The following is a 15,685-nucleotide window of genomic DNA, read 5'->3' as shown; positions in this document are numbered from 1 at the left end:
TACCATTGTATACTATAAATTGTAGACGGTGTACAATATAGTCTAAATTTATCAGAATATTTTCTTCAGAGACCAGAATTTCTTTCTGCATCAAATGATTTTAAGGCAGCTTATTTTTATGTAATATTTCTCTATTTTTACAATATTTGTAGCAGATTTCTAATTTGAAGCAAATGCACTTTCACATTTTGATTATTTTACTAAAAGTACTTATGTTTTGAGACTGAATTAGCTGCTGAACTGACTTATGTATTCCTTTTTATAGGGTGCAATTCATGAAAAAAGAACAGTCCAAAGCTATGGTTTTTTAATCTATAAAATGTAGAGAACTGGGAAAGCTTTTTAAGTGGTAGAAATGGGCTAGATAAGATAAATAAAAAATCTAAATAAGAAAAATAACAAATTTAAAAAAAAATTAGCAGTTTTATTTCTCCCATGAAATCCTATTTAAAAAAAAAAACTACTGTCTTGTAAAGTGATATGAACTTAGTTTTTTACCAGATATGTGCCTATCGGGTTGAAAATTTCCTTTGTCATCTACTCAGGTGGTTTCCTACGTATTGCCTTTCTCAATTTGTATTCACTTTTCATCTCTCCTTCATGTAATATAAGTACTAAATATATCCTGGTATTTCATCAGTGTGTAATGTTTGTATATTTCTCCACATAATTATATAAAGATTTAACATGTATCTAAAACGCATTATTTTTTGAAAAGTTGTTTGAGGTTGCAATTGCCTAATTGCTTGTCTAAATGCTGTTTTCTCAAAAGTGCAATTTGGATTATAGCCTGGGGAAGTAGTCTGTATTTTTCTCCCTTCCTTTCTTTTCTCTTCCCCTTTCTTTTTAATTCAGTCTTAGTTTTGAGCTATTTTTTATTAAGTACACAGTCTTTCTTACGTACATATTTTTCCATGTTTCAGAGATGAGTATGCATCAGCCTTAGAACTGGAAACATTTGTCACAGGTGTATCACAACTTTTGGATTTTATCTTTGTTTAGCTACAGCTCCTTCTATCCACATCTGGGATGCAATGAGCAAGCAGACTTTATCTATGCTAAGATGCTACCATTCAAAGGGAGTGTGTTCAGTCAGTTTCAGTGCTACTGGTAAACTCTTGCTGTCTGTGGGGCTAGACCCAGAACATACAATTACCATTTGGAGATGGCAGGAAGGTAGGATTTTTTTTCTTTGTAATTATAAAAAATAAATAAAAATGCGGTGATGTGAATTTTCTATTTCATATTTGTGTTAACTTGGTGATTGAAACCATTATTCACTACAGCCCTACTCAGTACATGTACACAGTGGTTGTAGGTATGTTCCACTTTAAAAACCCAGTGAAATTGTAAACAAAGCATAAGTTAATGAAAGTTATTAATATTATAAATGAATCCCTGCTCTTTCCTTTCAGCGAGAAATTATGCATGTAAGTGTCTTGCTAATTATTATTTGGTTGGTTACAGAGGATTTTACACAAGAATGGAGAGGAATATAATTGTAAGTAATAATGGAGGAGCAATAGGGTAATATTACTTTAACACACTTTGAACAAAACTTTTCAATTACATAGCTATCATAAAAAGTGAAATTCATAGAACTACATGGAAAAAATTAGATACAGTTTCTAAAATCTAAAATGCCCCTTAAATTATAATGAAGCGCACCATAAATCATGCATCACTTGCAAAAATATGTAAAAATGACCCTCTACACTAGTAATTGTGTGTCATGTGATTGCTAGGTAGCAGTGCAAGGGACATGCCCTCTCTCTTCTATGGGGGGGCTGTGCCCATGACTTGTAGGATCTCAGTTCCCCAACCAGGGATTGAATCCAGGTCCTCGGCAGTGAAAACACTGAGTCCCAACCACTGGACCACCAGGGAAGCCTCTGCCTTTTTTATAAGCATTTATTTTTTGAACTATATATTTTCAATAACTTTGGAGCCTGTAAAAATTAGCTTAGTTCTTATACTAACCTAGAAAATTTTGTTGTATCTTTTTTATCAGGTGCCAAAATTGCCAGCAGAGCTGGTCACAACCAACGTATTTTTGTGGCAGAATTCCGACCAGATTCAGATTCCCAGTTTGTCTCTGTGGGAGTAAAACATGTTAAGTTCTGGACACTGGCAGGAAGAGCTCTTCTTAGCAAAAAAGGGCTGCTGAGCACACTGGAAGATGCCCGGATGCAGACCATGCTTGCTGTTGCATTTGGTGCAGTATGTCTCTTAAAATGCGTGTGGGAGTATAACTGAATTACTCGGATTGGACCATTTTGAATTTTCTTGCTTTGGATAGATGAGCCACATGAACGTTGTTTATATGACATATGTCCTGGTCCTGCATGTATTTTCATCTTTCAAATTCTGATACTTTCAGAATCAGGGAGTGGGAAAGAAAGTTAATGAGGGAGAAGGGTTATAAAACATTTGAGTCCTGGGGCCACTGCCATTCTCAAAAGCCTTCACTACATTTATAACTGTCACCCTAAATCTCCTAGGTCCTAATAATTTGTTAGAATAAAAGATAAATCATGAAATGTGATTTTTTCCAGTATTTAAGATGGTACTTGGTTAGGATTTCCTTTGCTTCCTGTCATCTTAACTCACTGCTTGTTATATAGTTGGAAGTGCTCTTGGCCAGTGTCTCTCATTAAAGGGAAGAAGGCGAGCACAGTTCCTGGTCTTGTTTAATAGAAAGAGTGTCCTAGAGCCATTTCCTCCCTTCCCCTCAACCATTCCACCTGGGCTTGTGGTTTACAAGACATCTCTTTGCTTTAATACCTTGCCCTGGCCAGGCTTTTTAAATCCTTTGGTGCATCAAAAAACTAAGTTTGTTTTCTTACTAAAGTGTTTATGTGGGTATGTAATACTTGAAGGAAGAAAATTATAATTCTAGAATCTTAAAGGACACACATATTTTTGAAAAAAAAAAAAAACACTGAAAATGTTGGTTGTGCCATGTCAGACTTCAGTTAAGTATTGTGGAGGTTCTCAATACAAGACCAGTAATTCCTTTCCAGAAGAAAAACCTACACATTCAAGTGTGTGACATTTAATATGCCCATGTACATTAACTTTCTTCACTTCAATTGCCCATTCCCAGTAGAAAACAAACTTGAAGGTTGGAGTGTTAGTCATAATTGCCTTTTTATGTTTGAAGCAACAGTGCAATCTGCGCGAATGTTTTGTTATATAACAAAATGGGTTGATGTTCGGTTTAAGCCTTTTTGAACATCCTCTATGCTAGGGGCTATGAAAAGAGCAGGGGAAGTAAAATACTAGTTTTTACATTCCAGTAGCAGATAAGGCATGAATTAAAGGTGCTCCTGTATGACAAATATAATCATTGTTTTCCAAACATGAGATACAGAGATTAAGCATAAATGCTGAGGAATTTGAAGTAATATTAAATTGTTATAGGGAGGGCTTCCTAGGTGGTGCAGTGGTTAAGAATCCGCCTACCAATGCAGGGGACACGGGTTCGATCCCTGCTCCAGGAAGATCCCACATGCCTCGGAGCAACTAAGCCCGGGTACCACAACTATTGAACCTGTGCTTTAGAGCCCGTTAGCCACAACTATTAAGCCCATGTGCCGCAACGACTGAAGCCCACGCGCCTAGAGCCCATGCTCCACAACAAGAAAAGCCATGGCAGTGAGGAGCCCGCACACCACAACAAAGAGTGTAGCCCCTGCTTGCCACAGCTAGAGAAAGCCTGCGTGCAGCAATGAAGACCCAACACAGCCAATAAATAAATAAATAAAATAAAATAAATTTATTAAAAAAAGTTATAGGGAAATTAAACAAACTGTTAGTTTGCTTTAAACATACAAACTAGTATTCTCAGAAAGATTAAAGAAAATCTGTGTGTTTTCGATATAATTCAAAATCTTAATTTCCTATTGGTTTTTTCCATATTGTTTTTGGTGAAGGATTTTACATGAGTTGCTCTAAAAGTGAAGCTAAAATGAGATGAAAATAGCACTTAATGCAGGATTTGATTTTTTCAGGTTTTGCATAAATGAACTATATCAGGATTGGAATTCTCAAAGTCATCTAAAGCATTCTTAAACTTTTGGTACCTTAACAAATTTATCTTATTTTGGATTCATTGCAGAAATGCATTAACTTTTGCTACTTTAAGAAATCATGGCAAGTGTTAATTTTCATATACAACTTTGGAAAAACTATAACTATGCTACAGATAGTAGTTTTACTTTCTATGAAAAAATACTTTATCAAACCTAATAAAAGTTATTTTCACTTCCTATTCCTCTTCTTTTTTTCACTCTCAGTTACTAGTGACCTTTAAGTTATTTCTTGGGCAGCTAGGGGGAAGCAATCCAAAGGGAGATGTAAACTAGAATTATAGCATTTTTGAATTGGAAGGCACCTTAGAACTCCCTCATTTTGCACGTGAAAAAGTTAATACTCATAGAGGTTAAAAGTCTTGACCAAGGTTATTCCAGCTAATAAACACAGACCTGGAAAAGGAAATGGCCCTAACAAAGCTAAGCCTTGAGTTCAAGTTTTCTGCCTCTTAACTCTTGTTTTTTCCACCATCCATGCTCTTTGTATCAAAATGGTGACATAGGCTCACTTGCATAGAGAATTGCTATTTGAACTCTATTTGAACTTTTGATGAGTTTATCTCCCCCTTCCCCACTCCTTTTCAGAATAACTTGACGTTTACAGGTACCATCAGTGGAGATGTCTGTGTGTGGAAAGACCACATATTGTGTAGAATCGTGGCCAGAGCTCACAATGGGCCTGTGTTTGCCATGTACACCACCCTTCGAGATGGACTTATTGTCACCGGTGGCAAGGAGAGGCCGTGAGTGCTCTTTCTTTGCACAGCCTTACTGAATATTCATGTGTTGTGATGCCTTAGTTTGACTTTCTTTGATTGATTTTTCTTAATGTCTCTTTGCCTGTGTAAATACTTGCTTAGTAGGGGGTGGCCTATAAGGGACTCTTTGCCATTGGACTCAGGATGCATCTTGACTGCCTCCTTTCTTTTTTGTTCAAACTGGATACTAAAGGGATAAAATTCATACTGCTGCAGTGTGAAGCAATTATATTCCAATAAAGAGCTTGAAAAAAATTCATACTGCTGCATTAGAAAAGGATGAGAGGATGCTAGAAACAGACTTTGCCTTGTTTGCTTTTACTTGAGGCAAACTTGGTAGATAAAATTAAGACAAGGCCTCAAAATGTAAGTCTGAGGAGAGACCTTTTTCTGAGTGACTTTCAAATCTGCCAGTGGAAACCAGATACTTATCGATTTCCTACTAACATATTCAGATGCCTGTTAAAATGGAACATATATTTGACAAAGAAGTAAGTGCATTCCTATACAGCATTGAAAGAACCCACAAATATGCAGCAGCTTTTGCCTTTCACATAAAGGAAGACCATATAATGCTACAGGGACATGGTTTTGTCCTAAGACAAGCAATTCATCTATTAGAACATAACGGAATATATTTTTTCATTTCTTCCAAGAGAAAAACTGTAAATGGGCTATGTATTTTATCTTTTGCATATTACTCTGACACTCGTGTTTCCACACCTCATCTAGTCTTGCACACTCCTCCTCACTAGTAACCTACTAAACCATTTCAGTAGCACATTTAATAATAATGGTTGGAAAGAAATGTGCTGCTCTCTTGGTCCTGAAAATGTAGCGTAGCATCTGTAATCCTATTATCTAGCCTTGCATTTCCATTATCCTCTTAACATTAAGAATCATTTTGGGGACTTCCCTGGCGGTGCAGTGGTTAGGACTCTGCACTTTCACTGCCGTGGCCCAGGTTCGGTCCCTGGTCGAGGAACTAAGATCCCACAAGCCGCGTGGTGTAGCCGGAAAAAAAAAAATTCATCTTGCACGTTTCCTCATTCAAGAAGTATGAGAGAGGATATATGTACGGGAGAGGGGGGCTAAATAAACTTATGCTAATGTCAGAAAAATAAATTTTCATAAAATAAAATTTGCTTAAACTGAATGTTTGAGATGCAGTGTATCTTAAAATTGCCATAGAAAGTTTAGAGGAATATAAAGATTGGAGACTCTTTTAGTATTCTGCTTATAACTTAGTATTCGTTTATAATAAAAATTATTTGTAATAGCCAATAAAACATGCTTCTTTTGGTTTGGGTTGTTATTTTCTTAGGTCAAAAGAAGGAGGAGCAGTCAAACTGTGGGATCAGGAACTGAGGCGATGCCGCGCCTTCAGGCTTGAGACAGGACAAGTCACAGACTGTGTCCGTTCTGTGTGCAGAGGCAAAGTAAGATGCTGCTTGAGCCATTACATTACAGTGCAGCAGATGGTAGAAAACAGTTTTCTGTGATTCTCTCACCTTTTGCAACTTGATGAATAATAACTTAAAGATGGACTTGCTTGCCAGTTTTCCTTTGCCTCTTCTCTCCTGCTCTCTTTGAAAAAAGACAGGAAGCTGTTCTGAACACTGTATCTAAACTTCCTTATTTTCTTGAACCTGCTAATTCAACTCTGGTAGACAGCTGAATTTCTTTGCCAGTTGACTCATTTTGATTAAAGCAGCTGTCTCCATTTGTTTAGAAAACACACATTGCTCTAAAAAACTTTGACCATGCATGCACTCACAATAAGTGTTTATAAATTACATACATGTATTATGCTCCGTCTGTATTAAATATTAGTTAAGCTTACTTTTATTTATAGTTATTTTTAACTAAAATCCAATACTTTCTTCCTATATTCCAGTGCACTTAAACACCTCTTTGGAGATCTTCAGACTAATATATCATAGTCAAAGTCAATGATGACTCTGATGACTAGAGATGCGAGGTGTATTGTCTTTAGCGTGGGCTCACACGTGCAGATGCGCCTCTGGTCGTAGAAGGCTTTGCATGAGCTAATGACTGGCTTGCTACTAAATTAGCCAAGGCAAAAAATTCTCTGAAAGTAGGTTCTTTTGGTATTGGACCCAAGTCCAATGTGTGTATGTTGAGTTTGGGGTGCTTCCCACACAACATCAAGCAATTCCGCAACAGCAGCAGGGTTTCCAAAAATTCAACTAAATTCTGACAGTATCTACCAGAGAAAGCATTGGTTTCCACAGGTTGAAGGTTCACTCCTACAAGACTGCTTCCCTCACCGCCACTTCAGATGCCAGGTTGTTACCTATGCTTCTGACCGGCTGTAGTCTGGAGGTTCCAGCAACTCCTCCTTGGACTTCAGACACTAGTCAGTTACGGGTCCTTCTAATCCACTGCCTATAAGTCAGAGGGTTGACCCCTCCTTGGGTTCAATTAATTTGCTAAAGCAGCTCACAGAACTCAGAGAAACATGTTACTCACTGGATCACCAGGTTATTGTAAAAGGATGTAGCGTGGGAACAGCCAGATGTAGAACTGCTCAGGGCACGGTGTATGGGAAGGGTGAGGAGCTTCCATGACCACTCAGCCTGCACCACCACGTGTTCACCAACTTGAAAGCTCCTCAGACCCTGTGTTTTGGGTTTTTATGGAGGCTTCTTATGTAGTCGTAATTGATTAACTCTTTCACTAACGGTAATTGATTCAGCTTCTAGCCCCTCTCCCATCCCCGAGGTGGGGGGAGGAGAGAGTGAAACTGCCACTCCCTACCCGCTAAACACAAGGTTGGGTCTCCTGGCAACCAGCCCCCATCCTTTGATGAGGTCCATAACAAAAGATACTCCTTTTGTGCACCATTTAGAAACTTCCAAGGGTTTTAGGAGCTTCATGCCAGTAAGTGGGGACAAGACCAAACATTCAGACTATCCCCAAGGTAAAGTTTTTCGACTTTAAGATGGTGCAAAAGTGATACACATTCAGTAGAAACCATAATTCACAATTTGATCTTTCCCCGGCTGCCAATATGTGCTGCAAGCCTCTCCCATGATGCTGGGCCATGCAAGCCACAGTGCCTGGTCAGCCCCGCAGTCACAGGGGCCAGCAATCAGTTCACTTACAGCCACTCTGTCTGTACCAAGACAGCCACTCTGTTCTTCACCTTCAGGATAGTATTCAGTAGATGACATGAGGTATCCCACACTTTATTACAAAATAGGCTTTGTGTTAGATGATTTTGCCCAACTGTAGGCTCAGGAACTGTCCTGAGCATGTTTAAGGTAGGCCAGGCTATCACGTTTGATAGGCTAGCTGTGTTAAATGAACTTTTAACTTATGACATTTTCAACTTATGATGAGCATATCTGATGCAACCCCATCGTAAGTTAAGATCTGTATATTTCTTCCTGTAAATCACAGTATCACATAGGTCCATAGGTTGTTCTTATTAAGAAGAGCAACTGTGATATTCCACTTGTGTTTCAGGGCAAGATACTAGTAGGGACAAGGAATGCTGAAATAATTGAAGTTGGAGAGAAAAATGCAGCATGTAACATTTTAGTTAACGGTCATGTGGATGGACCTATATGGGGACTGGCAACACATCCTTCCAGGGATTTTTTCCTTTCTGCTGCAGAAGATGGGACAGTGAGACTCTGGGATATTGCTGATAAAGTAGGTACAATTTTTTAAACGATGTTGCAATTTCCAAGAAGCAAAGTCCTAAGTTGCTAGCACTTAAAGAACTATCTCAGAATTGTGTCGAGTATTTGGGGGAGAAATTGGTTTACTTTTTAAGTACTCTACTTAATGTAGTTCTCTGTGACTCTTTTGGTTCTTACGCAGAAGATGTTGAACAAAGTGAATTTGGGACATGCTGCTCGTACTGTGTGTTATAGCCCTGAAGGGGACATGGTGGCTATTGGAATGAAAAATGGAGAGTTTATTATTTTACTTGTGAGTTCTCTGAAGATATGGGGAAAGAAGAGAGATAGACGATGTGCAATCCACGATATCAGGTTAGTCAACAAGTGGAATGGTGTGTCTAGGATACTCTTTAAATGACCCAGCTTGCATTTGGAAAAAAGGTTCTTAGTGCCTGTAGCATTTCAACACATCACAAACTGTATGCTGAAATATGGGTGTTTGTGTACTTATTTACTTCTCCTTACTAAATTATGAGTCCACTGGGCACCAACCACAGTGCCTTATAATGGCAAGTGCTCAGGGAATGTCTGATGAATAAGTGTCACACTGGACATGTCCAGTAAGTTCATCCTGCTAAGAATTATCTTCCACCTGCCCTTTAAAAGCCTGGAAAATTAGGGAGTTCCCTGGCAGTCCAGGAGTTAGGACTTGGCACTTTCACTGCCGTGACCCAGGTTCAATCCCTGGTCGGGAACTAGGATACCACAAGCATTTCAGAGTGGCAAAAAAAAAAAAAAGCCTGGAAAATGAAAGTTACAACCCCAAACATCTCTTACAAAGCCTGGAAAATTAAACTTATAACCCCAAACATCTTTTACTTCTCCTCATCTCTGCTGACTGTATAGTTCATTCATTTAATCCATAGTCACTGAACATCTACGCCTCACAATCTGAATTAAAACTTTTCTTGAACCTTTTTCAGTGCTTAAGCTTATATTAAGTGATTACCATTTACTGAGCATTTTCTATGTGATGAATATAGATTATTGAATCTAGGTCTGTCAAAAGCTTGCTCTGTTTTCAAGAGTAAAACCATTTTTACAGGTGAAACTGCCCTCAGCACTTAGGTATATAAAACAGTAATCATGGCTTCCAGTGTCCCGAAGGTGTGTCAGCAAGACTTATGGAGCATTTTCAAAAAACTGAACTGTCCGGTAGTGCTTCACATGACCACTAGGCAAACAGTACTTTATTATTTAAAAATAACTTCTTCCAAGCTTTAAGTGGTATCACTTCATCTAATAACCCGACAGGAGTTAAGCTGGTCTGTGTCCCTTGCTATTAAGACGTGATCTTTCCAGATAAAAGGATCCTGTCTTACTGAATTATGTAACTTAGGAATATATGGAAGTTGTTTGTGGCTTTTTAAAGACTGAGTTATTTTTTAAAAAATTAGGAGATGAAAATTCAAGAACCACTTAACATTGAAGTAAAATATAAACCTTGTTTCATGTAACACAGACAAATCTAATAGTATACCAATCTGCCGTGCCTATCAGGTACATCTGTTCGAGGCCGTATCACACATTTATCTCAAATGCTTATTTTTGAGAACTAAAAAGGAAAAGCCACTGGTATTAAATGTTTATACTAGTTCATGTGGTCTAGTGCACCTTTTACATGCAATCTTTTGTTCCATGTTCAGATTTAGTCCAGATTCCCGGTTTCTGGCAGTGGGTTCCAGTGAGAATTCAGTGGATTTTTATGACCTCACATTGGGCCCCACCCTTAACAGAATCAGCTATTGTAAAGACATTCCAAGCTTTGTCATTCAAATGGACTTCTCTGCAGATAGCAGACACCTCCAGGTACAGGACCAACACTATACGAAATAGTTCTGCTTTTACATTGTTAGTGAATGCTTTTTTATAAATTTATTCATTATATTGGCTGTGTTGGGTCTTTTTTGCTGTGCGCGGGCTTCCTTTTTAGTTGCGGTGAGTGGGGGCTACTCTGTTGCGGAGCACGGGCTCTAGGCGTGTAGGCTTCAGTAGCAGCACATGGCTTCGATAGTTGTGGCTCACGGGCTCTAAAGCGCAGGCTCAGTAGTTGTGGCACACGGGCTTAGTTGCTCCGTGGCATGTGGGATCTTCCTGGAGCAGGGATCAAACCCATGTCCCCTGCATTGGTAGGCAGATTCTCAACCACTGTGCCACCTAGGAAGCCCTAGTGAATGCTTTTAAAACTCATTTCCAGAGCTTCTCAACTCTTGCCTTTTATTTACTACTCTTCAGTTTCTGCAAAAATTCTTTACTGTTCTTATCAGTCCTTAATTTTTTTGCTCAGATTTTTGTAGTCATGTTTTATGGTCTTAATGTTAGAGATGTAAATCAAGTAGCACTTTGCCAGTATACGATAATCTACTTCTGGATTTTGCCTCACATGACAGACTTCTTGTTCCATTTTAACATTATGAAAGGTCTCCACTGGTTGCTATAAACGGCATGTCTATGAAGTGCCTTCAGGAAAACATCTTATGGATCAGGCTGCCATTGACAGAATTACTTGGGCTACATGGACCAGGTAAATATTTCATATATTCAGAAGGGAAGAACTGACTGAAGGTCAGTTAGGAAAATTGTAAAATCCTATTTCTGAACAGTTAGAGCCATTCCAACTAGGGAACAGTAATTGAGTTTTAAGTTTTTGTTACCATCTTGAATTCTTCCTAAGAAAATGATATACTCATGCTGGGACCCCCTTTGATCAAATACATTCCCTATGCTTTATCAGTTCTTTTAAATAAAGGAAATCCAAGTTGTGACTTTAAAGATGCCCTAATACTTCCTTAACCTAAGTAGGTTTAATAGACAATAAAAACATGTACTGGGTACTGTTAGGCAAAAAGAATGCTATTGATAGCAGATGTTAGAAATGAAACCTTTTAAAATGGGTTCAGATTTGCTGGCTGTAGAACACATAACCATGCATAACCATCAATGAAAATGAAAAATGTCATCAACACTTAATTTTTAAAATAGTTCTATCAGCTATCATAAAGCATTAATTGAATTTTTAATCTATAAACCCTTAACATTATAAAACTTCATTAAGAAAAGGTGGGGGGGGGGGCCAGTAACATCCCAGGAGAAATTCAGGCTTCCAGGTAACACCTTGTAATTTATTTGTGTTTTAATAACATAATTAGGTACTTTGAGATTAATTACCAAGAAATTTTTTTAGTATGGTAAACCTATCTGTGTTTGCTATGGTGGATTTTTTTATTCCTTCTCTCTAGTATTCTAGGAGATGAAGTTATGGGAATCTGGTCCAGACATGCTGAGAAAGCTGATGTCAACTGTGCTTGCGTCTCTCATTCAGGAATCAGCCTTGTAACAGGAGATGATTTTGGCATGATTAAGTTATTTGACTTTCCGTGTCCTGAAAAATTTGTAAGTTTATTTTGGGTTTAGTATTTTATGTAACTTTACTCCCGGTTTAGATTTCTGATTGTTAGCACTTTTACCCACATAGTAACTAAAATGTTATTGTGTCATGATTTGAAAATACTTTTAAATTTGTAATTCTGACACTTTCCCCAGACTTTCTAAATCCGTTATTCTGAAATAAAAGCTATTAGAAATTATCTCCCCTTGCCCCCAAGTCACGCCATCTTCACAAACTGTCCTAATAAATCTGATTAGCCTTTTATCAAACCTTTAATCAATCTGTTAATAAATTTTAAATGCTTTTCAGTGCAGATCCATTACTAACTCTGAAAAAGCATTCATCATTTGCTGTGGTCCAAACTGCTTACTCTCCACAGCCCTTGTGATGGAGATAATGGTTCCTCATAGAAACCTTTGACTTCTGTGTTCATCACACACCCTGAGCTTTGTTCTTGTTTTTTAGGCGAAGCACAAAAGGTTCTTGGGTCATTCACCCCATGTGACAAATATTCGATTTACCAGTGGTGATCGACATGTTATTAGTGCTGGAGGTGATGACTGCAGGTTGGTAACTTTCTCAGCACAAGAAGAGCAGACTATCTTTTACTAGTTAAGAGATTTAATATCACTTCTTCAACAGGTTCAGTTTATGGCTAGTCAACATCATAAGGGGTCATAACCAGAAGGCTCCTTGGAGTAGTAGCATGCTTTGTAGATACAGAGTAAAAGGAGTTAAAGAGGAATATTTTTATACATGTATGATTTGAAAGCTTAATTGAAAAACACTGTAAACTGTTCTGAAAACCTAGAAATATAATGAACTCACTGCAGTTTTTTCTCTGATTGCAGTTTATTTGTCTGGAAATGTGTACATATGCCTCATTGAAAGATATGGATGCTGAGAAGACTCTCCATAAATTAACAGCCTTGAGAAACCAGAACTACACAGGAGGGAAAAAAAAAAACAGAACCAAACCCTGCATGGTCAAGTGGTGCTAACTTAAGACTGTAACAGGGATTTATCCAAACTTGTCAAAATAGTGGAAGATTGATGTTCAAAATATTTGTTATATGCACTAGGTAACTGTCCATAATCCATACACTGCCAGAAAATTACATTTCAAGGAAGGATTGAATAAATATTTGCTGGTAAAAGCCAACCCCCCATTTTGGGGAGTGTGCAGATTTGGCAGACCTGCTGGGGAGGTTTGGGAGACAATGCTCCTCAAAAAAAAATGAACCAAAACCTTAAAAACTCAACTTGCATATTTTCTTCCTCTTTTTATCAAACCTTTTTCTTTTTAGAATTTATATTTTATTTTCAAGGTTCATTTAGTAAAATATTTTATCCTTGTGCTTATAGAAAGAAATATACCATCACCCTGCAGGATCAGTTTTTAAAAGGCAAACATTATTTACCCTAAGGAAACACACAAAAGCTTTACTGGAGAAGATAATGCTTCTTAAGCTTTAATAAAGTCCTGTTTATAAAGGACATTGTTCTCCTGGAAGTTTTAAATTCAGGAACAAATCCAAAGTTAGTAGTGTGTGATTGCTACATTTTCACTTTTGAGCTGTCAATCTTCTTAGGTTCAGAATTCATCTAATTCAAACAGTAAAATATGATTATAGCCTCATTAATGAAAAAGTAGTATGATGAACAATCATTTCCAGCGGTGTACAGTTTAAGGTTTTAGATAGCAATAGTATTTAACTTGGAGAGAATATGGAATATTTAAAGATGTAGTCTAACAGAAACATTTGTTTAACATGTAACACTAAAGCGTTAAAAGTTCATATTTACAAAGTTATACAATTTAGTAACTTGAAATAAAATTTTTTAGCCTTTTTTTTCCTATTGGAAAAATTTGTTTAGATGTATGTCACCCCATAGGCTGACTTCCAAAAGGAATGAATATAGGTCCACTTGTAAAACTTGTCAGTAAAAATTCCTTTTTGGTGGATTGGGGCTGAACTCTTAGATCTTTACTCCTTTTAAAACTTTAAATGCTGCCAAAGATCAGTACTTGCCATTCAGGAACTTGCTGTTTAGCTTATCTGTAGTTTCCTGAAGATTGGAAATTATGCAGACTGCTATTTAAAAATATATTTTTCTAAGTATGAAGAAGTTTAAGATGCGCTATTGGTCCTATGAATTTTTATTTTAATGTGTTCATTATCTTTGTAGCATAATAGACCCCTTCGGGTTTCTGGAAATCTGTTTTCTAGGTGCAACACCTTGTAAATATTAAAAACAGAAATGGTTATTATATCATGGAAAGCCTAACCAGTGATTGAACCACATCAGTTTTAAAGCTCTGAATAGCTGTGTCTGAAGGATGACTGACTGGGGTTTTAAGAGGCTTGAAACATTAAGATTGTCTTTCATTTTTTCTTATCAATGGATTCTCCTAAATTAAGCCCAATTTGAGAAAACACTAATACTAAGTTTCTATTCATGTATATTATAAAGGAGCAGTCAATAAATTAGAGCAAAAAATTGCCCTGAACAACACTCTCCCTCTATCTTTGAGGCTGTTGCAGTTTCAAATTTTCCTCCTGAGTCAGGTTTACCTGTTTTTGGATAAAGAGAAATTCCAGTTCCATTACAGTGTGGGTAGACACTCTTAACTTTATATAAACTTAAGCAAGTAATATATAGGATAAAATTGCTTCCACTGCATTTTTGTTCTTCCCAGTGGCCAAACTGATAGGCCAGCCTTAATTACTATTGTCAGTTTCCAGACTAAAGGTCATGTTGATTGTAAGTAGTCATCCCACCTTGCTTATACCAGCCATCAACTAAGGGAAGGTGAGTAACCTCGATAGGCCACATAGATTACGCCCTATGTTTATTTTTTTAACCCAGAGAATTATTTTTGTGTGCAAGATCTGAATAAGCTCCCAAATTTGTAACCTGAGCCTTCTCCTGGCACCTTTAGTCCCGTTTCTGTACACAAATGCATGCCAAAGCACCCTGTGCACCTTGGTGCCACTCACTGTGGATTGCTAGCTACGTCTGTTCCCTTTTTTGTGATCTTTTTTGATGATGGTTCATTTTGGACCAAGTTATCCCACAGATATTTTAGAGTCAACCTTAGCTTGCCCATAAACCATAGCAACTGAAAGAAAAAACTCAAGTCTGTCTCCAGGCTGTGTCTATCAAATAGCAAAAAACAGTCTGATTTCAGCATGTTATTTCCCTGTAAAATGGCTGAAGTAGACCACTTAAACCCTTGTTTCCCACTTATGTTCTTTACAGTGAAATTATGAAAATTCAGCTATACTCCATTTATAAGTAATGACAGTAAAAGTCTGTTTAAGTTTCTGGAAATACAATTTAAAACAAATTTCTTCTGCAGAGATGTAAAGTACCTCAAGTTAACACTGGAATGAAAAAATACCTTAAATTCAACAGAGTAAAACATTTTAGAATGAAGTGGAATTGTCATTCATTTCACCCAAGCCTAACTACATGATAGCTTTATTTATGTAAGCTCTTGTGTGCATTATCTTTACTTATAATGTTTCAAGTCTTATAAGCACAGCAAAGTGCAACTTAAAAGATGGTTAATAACTAACTGGTTAATTCTTTTTTCTCCCAGCAGAAGAGATGGCCACAAGGCTGCTGGTTTTAGGCTCTGAAATGTCGACTTTTACATATGTAGTTTTTATTATTCCTTGGGTATATGACTAAGCAAGTCAATGAACTTTTTTTTAATAGTTTAAT

The 15,685-nt window shown here is 37.3% G+C and overlaps 1 protein-coding gene across 10 annotated transcripts in view; it reads left to right on the top strand.

The window, feature by feature from the left end:
* The window catches only part of EML5 (EMAP like 5), a 163,951-nt gene extending 148,281 nt beyond the window's left edge, over window positions 1-15,670 (top strand). For 4 of the 10 annotated variants that reach the window (XM_057733805.1, XM_057733802.1, XM_057733803.1 and 1 more), the window contains 10 exons: window positions 1,003-1,176; window positions 2,012-2,220; window positions 4,680-4,837; window positions 6,177-6,291; window positions 8,345-8,533; window positions 8,705-8,877; window positions 10,212-10,374; window positions 10,986-11,089; window positions 11,805-11,958; window positions 12,805-15,670. In XM_057733805.1, coding sequence (XP_057589788.1) covers window positions 1,003-1,176; window positions 2,012-2,220; window positions 4,680-4,837; window positions 6,177-6,291; window positions 8,345-8,533; window positions 8,705-8,877; window positions 10,212-10,374; window positions 10,986-11,089; window positions 11,805-11,958; window positions 12,805-12,954 — 1,589 coding nt within the window. In that variant the 3' untranslated portion in view covers window positions 12,955-15,670. Of the gene's footprint in view, window positions 1-1,002; window positions 1,177-2,011; window positions 2,221-4,679; window positions 4,838-6,176; window positions 6,292-8,344; window positions 8,534-8,704; window positions 8,878-10,211; window positions 10,375-10,985; window positions 11,090-11,804; window positions 11,959-12,418; window positions 12,520-12,804 lie in introns of those variants that run through there. The other 6 variants (XM_057733800.1, XM_057733801.1, XM_057733806.1 and 3 more) reach the window with 6 other exon arrangements.
* The last annotated feature ends 15 nt before the right edge of the window (window positions 15,671-15,685 follow it).

Source organism: Hippopotamus amphibius, chromosome 4 (assembly GCF_030028045.1).
Source record: "Hippopotamus amphibius kiboko isolate mHipAmp2 chromosome 4, mHipAmp2.hap2, whole genome shotgun sequence".
Classification (NCBI taxonomy): Eukaryota; Metazoa; Chordata; class Mammalia; order Artiodactyla; family Hippopotamidae; genus Hippopotamus; species Hippopotamus amphibius.
The sequence above is the reverse complement of the archived record's forward strand: the minus strand, read 5'-3'. Positions and strand labels throughout refer to the sequence as shown.